Source organism: Pogoniulus pusillus, chromosome 10 (assembly GCF_015220805.1).
Source record: "Pogoniulus pusillus isolate bPogPus1 chromosome 10, bPogPus1.pri, whole genome shotgun sequence".
NCBI lineage: Eukaryota > Metazoa > Chordata > Aves > Piciformes > Lybiidae > Pogoniulus > Pogoniulus pusillus.
This window is the reverse complement of record NC_087273.1, coordinates 35,390,233-35,403,956: the sequence shown is the minus strand read 5'-3', so window position 1 is coordinate 35,403,956 and position 13,724 is coordinate 35,390,233. Positions and strand designations below refer to the sequence as shown.

Here is a 13,724-nt window from a genome sequence, read left to right as displayed (position 1 = left end):
AGAGCGTTGTGATAGCAACACTGAAGGGAAACACTTCCAGTCTTAGTCTACACTTTCAGTTCTTAACCCCCAAAGTTATTAGCTATTAAGCTGAAATTTATCATAACCCTTCTCAACCCAACAATCCAATTTTTGTCTTACTGTTAACATGACACGGTTCCACTGAGCTAGTTCTGAGATATCCAAGGCAAGGCCGAGGGCTTTTAAGCACTAAAGAATACCTGCAGCACTTTTTAAAGCTTGTGTCACTCTGAAATAGATGAATTTAGTAACTTTAGTCCAGCTGTGGGCTGAGATCTGTGTCTGCAGTATCTCCCTACACAGCTGTCCTGCTGAGCTGAAGAGCAGACCTGAAGGATCAGCGCCGTGGAACCTTTTAAAGATGATTTGGAAAGACAAAGGGCAATTTTTCCATTCATTCTACCTTTACTTCTCCCCCCCTTAAAAAGCCATGTGAAACTGAATGCCTTCTGCTCATCTTAACCCTAACTCCTTGGGAAGCTCAATGCTTTTCAGACAACTTCCTCACCTCCTTCATCCCCTTGTGCCACTGTTGAAGTATGGATTTGTGTTAGTTTGGTACTTCCCAGAGCATTAGTCCCAGTGTGAATTCCCAGCCTAAAGCCTAGAGAGTAAGAATGTTCTGGAAGTTCAGGATGGGCTTGGAGGTACCACAGGAGTGGCTGGGTCCTTTCCAATAGCATTTATGTCTTTGGATGTGTAGCCAAATGATGAACTGGGGGAAGTGGGATGGCTCACAGAATTCTCTTGCAAGAGAATTGATGGATATAACTTGTGTGTAGCTCTGCCATCCAAGCACAGAAAACTTGTCAGGATGGCCTGTGTGAAGAGGAACTCCTGACTTTGTGAGGGAACTCATTTATTGATATTTTTGTGGGGTTTTTTCAATTCTTTCCACTCCTTTCCCACTCTTATCCAAAGATCATTTGCAAATCTGATGAGAGTATGCATCTCCTTGAAGCTATTGTAGAATCATAGAATCAGCCAGATTGGAAGAGACCTCCAAGCTCGTCCAGTCCAACCTAGCACCCAGCCCTGTCCAGTCAGCCAGACCATGGCACCAAGTGCCTCATCCAGGCTTTTCTTCAACACCTCCAGGGACAGTGACTCCACCACCTCCCTGGGCAGCCCATTCCAATGCCAATCACTCTCTCTGCCAACAACTTCCTCCTAACATCCAGCCTAGACCTCCCCTGTCATAACTTGAAACTGTGTCCCCTTGTTCTGCTGCTGGTTGCCTGGGAGAAGAGACCAACCCCACCTACAGGGGCTACAGCCTCCCTTCAGGTAGTTGTAGACAGCAGTGAGGTCACCCCTGAGCCTCCTCTTCTGCAGGCTGCACACCCCCAGCTCCCTCAGCCTCTCCTCATAGGGTTTGTGCTCCAGGCCTCTCACCAGCTTTGTTGCTCTTGTCTGGAAAGAATATCTATATATTTCTCTGGAAAGCATATATAAAACAGTGTTCACTCCTTAAGCAGTGTTTGGGACCCAGCCCTTTCAGGATGTGAACTACTCTTCCTCACAAATCTCAATTTTCAGGGCTTGGCATGTGAAATATGAAGGTTTGCCTTTTGTCCCTGTCTGTCAGCCCTTTCACCCCCAGAAAAGGAATGTTCTACCACAACACCACTCCCCCCCAGTTACCACCTCCTCAACAAATGGCTGAATTTTGTCTACATTTCTGGGGGGTCACTGTCATTGAGTTTCACTCTGTTTTTCTGCTCTCTACTCTCCCCTCCTCTCCTTTTTTTTCACTTGCTCCTCTTCCCTTTTAGTCTCTTGTTTGGCCTCTGAACATCTCCATTTTAGAGCTCAGCTATTCAAATGTCAGTCAGTCAGTCTTGATAGTCCATTCTGCTACCCCAGACTTGGCAGGCGCTGGTCCTTCCTTCTTCCATGCATGGAGAGTGAAATGACTGTGCAAGAAGAGATATCCAGATGACATAAAGAATCAGATCATAAAATCCAACCAAAAATTCACAGGTTTTACCAAAATGGATTCCCCAAACCCAGCCCAACGTAGCAGAAGTCTCTGATTGTAGAATCATAGAATGCTTTGGGTTGGAAGGGAGCTTTGAAGATAATCTAGTCCAAGTTCTCTGCACTGAGCAGGGACATTTTCAACTAGATCAGGTTGCTCAGAGCCCCATCCAACCTGACCTGGGATGTTTCCAAGGATGAGTCTTCTTTTACAGCTTCACTGGCCAACCTTTGCCAGTGTTTCAGCACCCTCAGCATAACTACTTTTTTCCTTCTATCTGGCCTAATTCTCCCCATTTTTTTAGTGTAAGCTCACCACCCCTTGTCCTGTTGCAACAGGCCTTGCTAAAAAGATGCCCTTCCTGTGTGTAACCACCCCTTATACACTGGCCCCAGCAAAAAAATCCCTCCTGTAATCATAAACACTACATCAGCAAATGTAGCTCCTGATGTGGCTTGATGCAGCTTCATGCAGATTTCCTTTTAGACTCATAGAATCAGTCAGGGCTGAAAGAGACCACAAGGATCATCTCATTCTAACTTCCCTGCCATGGGCAGGGATACCCTACCCTAGATCAGGCTGCCCAGAGCCTCAGCCAGCCTGGCCTTAAACACCTCCAGGGATGGAGCCTCAACCATCTCCCTGGGCAACCCATTCCAGACTCTCACCACTCTCATGCTCAACAACTTCCTCCTCACCTCCAGTCTGAATCTCCCCACCTCCAGCTTTGCTCCATTCCCCCTAGTCCTGTCACTCCCTGATATCCTAAAAAGTCCCTTCCCAGTTTTTTTGTAGGCCTTTTTTGGATACTGGAAGGCCACAAGAAAGTCACCTTGGAACCTTCTCTTCTGCAGACTGAACACTCCCAACTCTTTCAGTCTGTCCTCTTAGGAGAGCTGCTGCAGCCCTCTGAGCATCCTCATGGCCCATCTCTGGACACACTCCAGCATCTCCACATCCTTCTTGTAATGGGTGCTCCAGAACTGGATGCAGTACTCCAGGTGGGGTCTCACCAGAGTGGAGTAGAGGAGGAGAAGGGAGAAACAGAAATCTTCGTGCAAGGGCAGAGAAAATACAGGGAAATTCCACCTGGTCTGTAGTGAAAAGCAGTGTGTGGAGCAGTGCACATATTTGTAGGAAGATGGAGCAACTGGGAATCTCATCCAGGCAAGACTATTACAGAAACTGAATGTGTTTGAGTACAAGGAGACAGTACAAGCTTCACTCTCAGCTGAAATCAAGGTTTGATGCCCTTCTAAACTATAAGCTGTAATTCAGCCCCAAGCATTTGTTAGATACAAGAATTATTATGTGTCCTACATCATGCAGGAAGTCAGAGTTATTATTTCCCTTGCCTGGAAATTATGAGGCTGTTCCTGGTCTGAAGTCAACTTCTCAAATATCAATACATGCAGGATCTGAGCTGACAAATATCTTTTTATGACAACTGGAGACAGAATCTGCAGACCAAAGGGATCTGTAATTTCTGTGCTTGAAAATTCTATCTGTGAGACAGATTTGTTCTCATGGATGTTGTTGATTTGTGGCCATTTTTGTTCATTTTTAATACCATGGCTAATTACTAGTACCACTTTTTATACTTTATTAATGTAATAATTGAATAATACATGCTGGAGCAGTTTTACATTGTCCATAGTGCAGTAGCAGAATGCAGTACTTCAGCAGCTCCCTAGGTCAGGTATCTGTGGGTTCAACAGGAATTTCTTACCTGTTTTCAGTTAGAATTGAATCACAGATTCACAGAATTGTCAGGGTTGGAAGGGACAGGATCACAAGATGTTAGGGGTTGGAAGGGACCTAAGGAGATCATCAGGTCCAACCCCCCTGCCAGAGCAGGACAACACTATCTAACACAGAGGAACACATCCAGACAGGCCTTGAAAGTCTCCAGAGAAAGAGACTGAGGCTGAACAGCCTCAATTTTTACAACCTGTCTTCATAGGAGATGTGCTCCAGCCCTCCAGTCACCTTTGTGATCCTCTTCTGGAGCCACTCCAGCAGATCAGTGTCTTCACTTACGACTCACTCTAACTTTACTACAGAATCACAGAACCAGTCAGGGTTGGAAGGGACCACAAGGAACATCTGGTTCCAAGTCTCCTGCCATGGACCTCACACTAGATCAGGCTGCCTAGAGCCTCATCCAGCCTGGCCTTAAACACCTCCAGGGATGGGGCTTTGACCACCTCCCTGGGCAACCCATCCCAGAGTCTCACCACTCTCATGGTGAAGAACATCTTCCTAACATCCAGTCTGAATCTGCCTATTTTTAGCTTTGTTCCATTCTTTCACTGGTAGTATATATGTATGTTGGCTAAGATGAAGTCACACTGAGAAGGGCAGTGCAGCTGGTGAAGGGTCTAGAGAACAGGTCTGTTGAGGAGCAGTTGAAGGAACTGTGGTTGTTTAGTCTGAAGAGGAGGCTGAGGAAAGACCTTCTCATGAGGTGGGTGTTGATGTCTTTACCCTAGTAACAAATGATAGGACAAGAGGAAACAGCCTCAAGTTTCACCGTGGGAGGTTTAGGCTGGTTATTAGGAGAAACCTTTTCACTTAGCAGACTCTCCAGGGTGGTGGTTGAATCCCTGTCCCTAGGGGTGTTTAAAAATGCAGAAGAGGTGTTTAAAAATGCAGAGATGTAGTGCTGAGAGATGTGGTTTAACAACAGACTTGGTAGAGGGAGTTAGTGGTTGGACTAAATGATCATAAACTTATTTTCCAACCAAAGTGATCCAATGATTCTGAGATCAGAGCTGGTCACAAATACAGCTGTTTGCAATCAATACTGAATGTGATGGCATCTTTGTGGACTGAAGTATGCAGAACTCAGTAACGCTCTAATACCAGTTGCTTACTGTAGTAGCTTATATGTTTTATTCCTGTGCCTTTAAAAGGTTTGAGTAAGAGAAGGTGACTCTGTGCCTCTGAAAAATGCTCTGCACCAGCATTTCTCACTGAAGATAATGACAAAGCATAAATATTGAATGAGAAGCAACTTGGAGCCTTCTTGGAGGCCCCAACAGATGGAGTGATCATTCCCAAGCTGTGCACTTTGGATTTCATAGATGGGGGATGCTGTGTTGAGTACCTTTGTGATTAAGTCTCAAAACCCAAGGAGAATTCAGAAATGAGGAGCAGTTCCTCTAGATTCATGTCTGATGAGACAAAGTGAAATGGATTAAATGAATGCAATGCTGCTCAGGTGGCAACTGAGAGGGGAGAGATTCATCATAACTAAGAATCATAGAAATCGTAGAATTGACCAGGGTGGAAGAGACCTCCAAGCTCAGCCAGGCCAACCTAGCACCCAGCCCTGCCCAGTCAACCAGACCATGGCACTAAGTGCCTCAGCCAGGCTTTGCTTGAACACCTCCAGGGACTGTGACCCCACCAACTCCCTGGGCAGCCCATTCCCATGGCAGCTTATATCTATTTGGTGAATGCAGGACCAAAAGGGAGTGTAAGTCAGTCCAATAACATAATGTATGGAAAATTTGAAGGAAGCAAATGAAACTCCAAGGATGAGAATTCATCTGAAACATAATAGAATTTCCTTACTGGTAGGATTATGTGGCTAATGTTAGATTGTGCTTTTTTTTCCAGTAGAGATAAAAGTGAAATGCAAGTTTTTGAGGCATTATAGTTATAGTATATTATAAAGCATACAGGAATGGAATATTGTGATATGAAGATCAGATCTACTTGGCAGAAGGGTTTAAGGACCTTCAGGAACTTTCTCTCAATCCTGCAGGAAATATTCATTACTCACTGTCGTTGGAAAGACTTCTCAACTCCAGTAAGAATTGGATTTCACCATGGTTCTGTTATTTTTATGAAACAGAAATAGGGTCCATAGCAAAGCTCAAAATGAACCACAGATAGGGACATGTCTTGTGAAATAGAAGATGAAACTAAAAGGACCTCAAGAATCCTAATCATTGATGGGCAGAAAGTTACAGGTTGCCCAGGGAGATGGTTGGGGCCTCATCCCTGCAGATACTCAAAGTGAGGCTCAGCAAGGCTCTGGGCAACATGGTCTAGTTGAGGATGTCCCTGATGACTTCAGGGTGGTTGGAGTAGATGACCTTTGGAGGTCCCTTCTAGCCTGGACCATTCTATAATTCTAGCCAGAAGCCATCAAAGTCAGCAGGGAGGCAAGCAGACAAAACAAGATGTTCCCTTATGCTGATAGAAATACCAACAGTATACAACTCAGTGTGAATTGCAGTCAGATGGAGCCAAACTGTAACACCAGCTTTCAGTGTGCTTGGATGCTACAGAAGGCTGAATCTGGTTCAACTCCAAACACAGCTCTGTCAGTTTCTTGAAGTTGCATCAATGCATTTCCAACCTTGGATCCACCCAAAACCTCTGAGAAGTCTTAAAGTTTATGGTCTTTGGCTCATGTTGACAATCAGAAGGAGAAGTTAGTGCTGATAAACTGTTTAATAAAATACTGTAGAGCCCTGGTTCTGGCAGTTAAAGGTAATACACACAATCCACAACCCCCAGTGAATGAACAGGTATAACCTCTTCATTTCTGTATTCATTTCACTTTGCAGCATCCAAAGGGCAGATTTCAGGCAGCACATCTCTGCCGAGTATCATACTTACTCTTTGTATTCCTTCACCCTTTTACATTAGTCTCATACTTACTCTTTGTATTCCTTCACCCTTTTACATTAGTCTCATACTTACTCTTTGTATTCCTTCACCCTTTTACATTAGTCTCACACTTACTCTTTGTATTTCTTCACCCTTTTACATTAGTCTCATACTTAATCTTTGTATTCCTTCACCCTTTTACATTAGTCTCATACTTACTCTTTGTATTCCTTCACCCTTTTACATTAGTCTCAAACTTACTCTTTGTATTCCTTCACCCTTTTACATTAGTCTCAAACTTACTCTTTGTATTCCTTCACCCTTTTACATTAGTCTCATACTTACTCTTTGTATTCCTTCACCCTTTTACATTAGTCTCATACTTACTCTTTGTATTCCTTCACCCTTTTACATTAGTCTCATACTTACTCTTTGTATTCCTTCACCCTTTTACATTAGTCTCATACTTACTCTTTGTATTCCTTCACCCTTTTACATTAGTCTCATACTTACTCTGTATTCCTTCACCCTTTTACATTAGTCTCATACTTACTCTGTATTCCTTCACCCTTTTACATTAGTCTCATACTTACTCTGTATTCCTTCACCCTTTTACATTAGTCTCATACTTACTCTTTGTATTCCTTCACCCTTTTACATTAGTCTCATACTTACTCTGTATTCCTTCACCCTTTTACATTAGTCTCATACTTACTCTGTATTCCTTCACCCTTTTACATTAGTCTCATACTTACTCTGTATTCCTTCACCCTTTTACATTAGTCTCATACTTACTCTGTATTCCTTCACCCTTTTACATTAGTCTCACACTTACTCTGTATTCCTTCACCCTTTTACATTAGTCTCATACTTACTCTGTATTCCTTCACCCTTTTACATTAGTCTCATACTTACTCTGTATTCCTTCACCCTTTTACATTAGTCTCATACTTAATCTTTGTATTCCTTCACCCTTTTACATTAGTCTCATACTTACTCTGTATTCCTTCACCCTTTTACATTAGTCTCATACTTACTCTGTATTCCTTCACCCTTTTACATTAGTCTCATACTTAATCTTTGTATTCCTTCACCCTTTTACATTAGGACATTTTCTTATCTAGGATGAGAGGAAGGGCCTCAGGTGGCACCAGGCAAGGTTTAGGTTGGGTAGAACAAGGGGACACAGTCTCAAGTTGTGCCAGGGAAAGTATAGGCTGGATGTTAGGAGGAAGTTCTTCACAGAGAGAGTGATTGGCATTGGAATGGGCTGCCCAGGGAGGTGGTGGAGGCACCGTCCCTGGAGGTGATCAAGAAAAGCCTGGATGAGGCACTTAGTGCCATGGTCTGGTTGACTGGCTAGGGCTGGGTGCTAGGTTGGACTGGATGATCTTGGAGGTCTCTTCCAACCTGGTTGATTCTACAATTCTGTGATTCTCTCAAACACTGGAACACGCTGGGAGGTGGTGGAATCTCCATCCCTGGAGGTGTTTAAAGGAGGCAGAGATGTGGAGCTGAGGGATGTGATTTAGCTCCAGGCTTGATAGAGTTAGATAATGATTAGACTCAATGATCTTGAGAATCATAGAATCAACCAGGTTGGAAGAGACCTCCAAGCTCAGCCAGTCCAACCTAGCACCCAACCATGGCACTAAATGCCTCATCCAGGCTTTTCTTGAACACCTCCAGGGATGGTGACTCCACCACCTCCTTGGGCAGCCCATTCCGTGTTGGATCTTGACAGGTAAAGGAAGGAACCTGTTAAACATTTACTATTTCTAATCAAACCTCTGAGCAGAAAAAAAAGCATTTATTTTTTTAAATGATATAGAATCCTAGGTTTGGGTTGGAAAGGATCTTTAAAGGTCATCTAATCCAACATCCCTATTTGTCTTACTCTTTCAGAGTAACAATAGTTTGGGATTTTTTGTTCTATCAGGAAATGTTTCTCCTCAGATGTCTCTCAGAATGAAATCTGTTTCTTGTAAAAACTGAAAACTGATGCTCACTATGGGAGAAAACTCTTTGTCAGTGGAAGGAAATTGTTCATACTAAGTGCTGATGTATGGCACTGCTAATTCTATGCCCTGCTTTTGGAACTCTGCAAAATATTTCACAGTTAAAAAAAAAGGAAGATGAATCATGGCTTCCTACATCTAACACATCTAAAGTGTGTCTAACATCCTCAAGCTGAAATGTTGAGGATTTTATAGTGTGTGTCTGTGTGTTCTGAAGTGCTTTCTTCTAACATCCTAGCTTGAAAATGCTGAAGACTTTTGGTGTGTTCTTAAGTGTTTTCTTCCAACATCTTACATTTAAAATGTTGAGGATTTTTTGGTGTCTCCATAAGTGTTGTCCTCCAACATCCTCACTTGAAAATGTTGAGGATTTTTATGTCTCTGTTCTTAAGTGTTTTCCTCCAACATCTTGTATTTAAAATGAGGATTTTTTGGTGTCTCCATAAGTGTTGTCCTCCAACATCCTAACTTGAAGTTGTTGAGAATTTGTAGTATGTTCTTAAGCATTTTCTTCCAACATCTTATATTTAAAATGTTGAGGGTTTTTTTGTGTGTTCTTAAGTGTGTTCCTCCAACAGAAGTTTGCTGCTTGATGGAAATATTGTGAGATCCATTTTTTTCCCCAGAAATAGCCAAAGGTCTCCTGTCATTGATACTAATATTGATTATAGAACTGATTTTTCTGCTTTATTTTTTTCTCATTTATTTGATCATAAAGAACAATTTTGTTTCTGAATATCTCTGTCCATGACAGTGATCAGTTCAGTGGAACTCTCTATGTTTGTAAGTATTGGCATAATTAGACAGTAATGTATTGAGATTATTAGCAGAGTGGTTGGACTGGATGATCTTTTGAGGTCCCTTCCAGCCCCTAGCATTCTGTGATTGTGTGAAAATGAAAGTAAAAGTCATGCAGCTTTTCAGTGTGGTGAGGAGATGCTCTTTACAGCTCTGCCCTGGCAGAGTGGCTGGAGTGGTGGTGTGTATCAGTTCACTAAATCACTCTGAAATGTCACAGTGCTGTGATTTGCCAGTGGCCTTACAGCCAGGTTTTTGTTCTACCCTTTTCCTGTAGCTCTGAGGCTACAGGGTGCAGTGCATTTAAAGGTTTCATGTTGGAGGTGGTAGGTGTAATAATCTTATACCTCTGTTGTGGGTTTATGGCACTGGGATGCCTTAACTAGAGAGTACAGACCTCCAGAGGGCTAGACAGGATCCAGGAAATTGCAAAGTGTTATTCCATTCCATAATTCTACTATCTCTTTATAAGCTGGGGCTCTTTGGCTTGGAGAAAAGGAGACCGAGAGATGACCTCATTAATATTGATAAAGATGTGCAGAGTGAGTGCCAGGAGAATGGAGCCAGACTCTGCTGGGTGATGCCCAGTGACAGGACAAGGGTCAATGGGTGTAAGTTGAGGCATAGGAAGTTCCATGGAAACATGAGAAAGACTTTTCCCTGTGAGGGTGATGGAACACTGGAACAGGCTGCCCAGGAGGGATGTGGAGTCTCCCTCTCTGGATATATTCAAAACATTCCTGTGTGAGCTGCTCTAGATGATCCTGCTCTGTCAGGAGCATTGGACCAGGTGATTTTCTAGACAATCTTCTGATTTCAGGTAAAGAAGAATCCCACCCCAGCATATTATTTGTTGTTTTTTTGTTGTTGTTGTTTTGTTTTGTTTTCAAACAGTGTAAGATTTGGTATTGGTTCTTTCTGTTAACTGTGGTTGGTTTGTTGTGTTTTTTGTTACATCCACAGGTTGTTTGGTGTCACTTCTCTTACTCAGACAAACTGCTCGAGCACTTGGATGATCATCAAAAATCAGGAGCTCCACTGGTATCACCATGCCAATCCAATCTTACTCCTGGTGATGTACTACACCCTCGCAACGCTCATCCGTCTCTGGCTGCAAGAGCCTGTTGTAAGGGTACCCCCTGCTCTTTTTTCAGCACTGGTGACTCTGAGCTGGGCAGTGCAGCTCCTTGCTAAAAGAGTTGCAAACATCCAGGAAAGTTAAGGGATGTAGATAGCAAGTGCAAGTGGCTACCTTGAATTCAGTTGCTTTGGTACTGATGTCTTAGCCCCATAATACTACTCTCCAGCAAGTACTTTCATTTTATGAGGCTGTCATGACTGCAGCATGGTGTGAATAACAGCAGCAGGCTCAACTCAACCCATGATAGGTCTTCAGGAAACTAATCTTGCAGGGGTTAGGTAGTTATTCATCATAGAATCAGCAGGACTGTTTAGGTGAGCAATGCAATGACAGAGCATCGATGCTTACTCTGATTCGGAAAGGCAGCGTCCATATGAAGTGATGCAGGTGCTGTCACCTGGAAGGCAAACCACCCAAGGCTTGCCTAGCAGCACTGAAGTCAGATGCAGGCACTGTAAAGCAAGGCAGATTTGCAATTTTATCACAGAGGGTTTTTTGTCTTAAAACCTTTCCCTCTGAATCTGTGCCTGAGTGAACCTCCAGTTTTTGTATCAGAGCAAAAGGGGAAAAAAAAAGAGACAAAAAAGTGTTTTTTTTTGCTTCTTCTGGTTTCAGAGGAAGAAGGGAATATGTATTTCAAAATATTTTAAGAGCTTAGAAACTGGAAGTACACAAAGGATGATCCTAAATGTTATTTGTTTTAATCTCCTGAGCCTCTGAGGTTTGGTGTTGAGTTTTATTATTCAGATTTAGCAGTGCTGTAGATCACAATGAAAATAATCAGAGCTGAGCTGTGAACTGGTAGAGTTCATAGCAGCAAGTCAGAATCACAGTATCACAGAATTGTCAGGGCTGGAAGGGACCTCAAGGATCATCTAGTTCCAATCCCCTTTCCCAAGGCAGGGACACCTCACACTAGATCAGGTTGCTCAGAGCCATATCCAGCCTGGCCTTAAAAGCCTCCAGGGCTGAGGCTTCCACCACCTCCCTGAGCAACCTGCTACCACCCTCATGCTGAAGAACTGTTTTCTAATAACCAGTCTGCATCCCCCCACTTCTAGTTTTGCTCCATTCCCCCTAGTCCTGTCACTACCTGACACCCTAAAAAGACCCTCACAGCTTTCTTGTAGGCACACTTCAGATGCTGAAAGGTCTTCCTGGAACCTCTTCTCCAGACTGAAGAGCCCCAACTCTCTTAGCTTGTCTTCATAGGAGAGATGCCCCAGCCTTCTGCTCATCCTTGTGGCCCTTCTCTGGACACGTTCCAGATGTTCTAAAACACTGGAGGTTTTCAGCATGCCTATGAGTGCAGTAGCCATCACCATTGTTTCCTTTTCACACCCTATAATCTAATTCTTCCCACCAAAAATATCCCAGCTAGGCTCAAACTAGCACATTATTTTAAGGGTGTTTCCTCATATAATGGATAATGTAACAGTTTCACATTTAAAAATGTGGGAAAATCCATCACCTCTGCACTGAGATACCTGATATTTGGTGTCCACATCTGTTGGGTTTCACAGAAAAAGGTGAATGCTGCCAGAACTGTCAGCTTGAGTTATTAAACCCATTGCGTTAAAACTAGGTTATAAAAATAGGAGATAAAGTCGTGTCTGAAGTTTCCAGAAAGCTTAAGATTGGCTTTTCTGAGGTCACAGTATTGTGGTCCACTGCTCTCTGGCATTGGGTTCTTTTTTTTTGGGGGGTGGGGGGGGTGGGTGTCCTGGTTTGTTTTCGTTTAGTTGGCTTGGTTGGTTGGGTTGGTTTTGCTTGCTTGGGTTTTTTTTGTTGTTGTTTTCTCTTTTTTCTCCCCTTATTTTCTTTTATTTTAAAAATGTGTTCTCTTTTTTCTTCTCTTTTCTCCTTTTTATTTATTTTTCCTCTTCTCTCCCCCCCTTTTTTTTCCTTCTTTTTTTCCTTTTTTTCTTTTCTTTTCCTATTTTCTCTTATCCTTTTTTCTCTTTTTTATTTTTTTTCTCTTTTCTCTTTCCCCCCTCTTCCCCCCCTCTTTTCCCCCTCTTTTCCCCCTCTTTTCCCCCTCTTTTCCCCCTCTTTTCCCCCTCTTTCCTCCCTCTTTTCCCCCTCTTTTCCCCCTCGTTTCCCCCTCGTTTCCCCCTCGTTTCCCCCTCGTTTCCCCCTCGTTTCCCCCTCGTTTCCCCCTCGTTTCCCCCTCGTTTCCCCCTCGTTTCCCCCTCGTTTCCCCCTCGTTTCCCCCTCGTTTCCCCCTCGTTTCCCCCTCGTTTCCCCCTCGTTTCCCCCTCGTTTCCCCCTCGTTTCCCCCTCGTTTCCCCCTCGTTTCCCCCTCGTTTCCCCCTCGTTTCCCCCTCTGTTTCCCCCTCTGTTTCCCCCTCTGTTTCCCCCTCTGTTTCCCCCTCTGTTTCCCCCTCTGTTTCCCCCTCTGTTTCCCCCTCGTTTCCCCCTCGTTTCCCCCTCGTTTCCCCCTCGTTTCCCCCTCGTTTCCCCCTCGTTTCCCCCTCTGTTTCCCCCTCTGTTTCCCCCTCTGTTTCCCCCTCTGTTTCCCCCTCTGTTTCCCCCTCTGTTTCCCCCTCTGTTTCCCCCTCTGTTTCCCCCTCTTTTCCCCTCTTTTCCCCTCTGTTTTCCCCTCTGTTTTCCCCTCTGTTTTCCCTTTTTCCCCCTCTTTTTTCCCTCTTACTTTTTGTTCTCCTTTTTACTTCTTTTCCTTTTTTCTCTTTTTATCTTTCTCATTTTTTTCCTTTATCCTCCCTCCCTTTCTCTTGTTTTTCTCCTTATTTCTCTCTTTTTTTCCTTTTGCTTTCCCCTTTTCCCCTCTTTTTCTTTTTTCTCTCTCTTTTTTTCTTGATCTTTTTTTTCTTTCCTTTTTTTCTTTTTTTAATTTTCATTAAATGAAAACAAAGATTTGCAAATAAGATTTGAGCATTGAGGCTCTAACTATAATTTCACATCTCACAAACCACATAGCAAACTGGTGAGAACTACTCACAGAGAAGTCACCACATGCAAAATGCAGTTAGTGGGAGCTGTGTGATCCCAGCATCTCTGGGAATTAACTTCCAGTACCCAAGTTGTTTTTCATTCATCTTTCACCATCCTGACGTTTGTTACTGTGCTTGCTCAGTGGAGAAAAATGAGCTTATTTGCCTCAGGAGAGAGGGAATCC

At 43.4% G+C, this 13,724-nt stretch overlaps 1 protein-coding gene across 1 annotated transcript in view; it reads left to right on the top strand.

The window, feature by feature from the left end:
• PIEZO2 (piezo type mechanosensitive ion channel component 2) overlaps positions 1–13,724 on the top strand; it is a 375,190-nt gene that overhangs the window by 228,496 nt on the left and 132,970 nt on the right. The window contains exon 8 of the mRNA XM_064150231.1: positions 10,408–10,570. Coding sequence (XP_064006301.1) covers positions 10,408–10,570 — 163 coding nt within the window. The remainder of the gene's footprint in view (positions 1–10,407; positions 10,571–13,724) is intronic.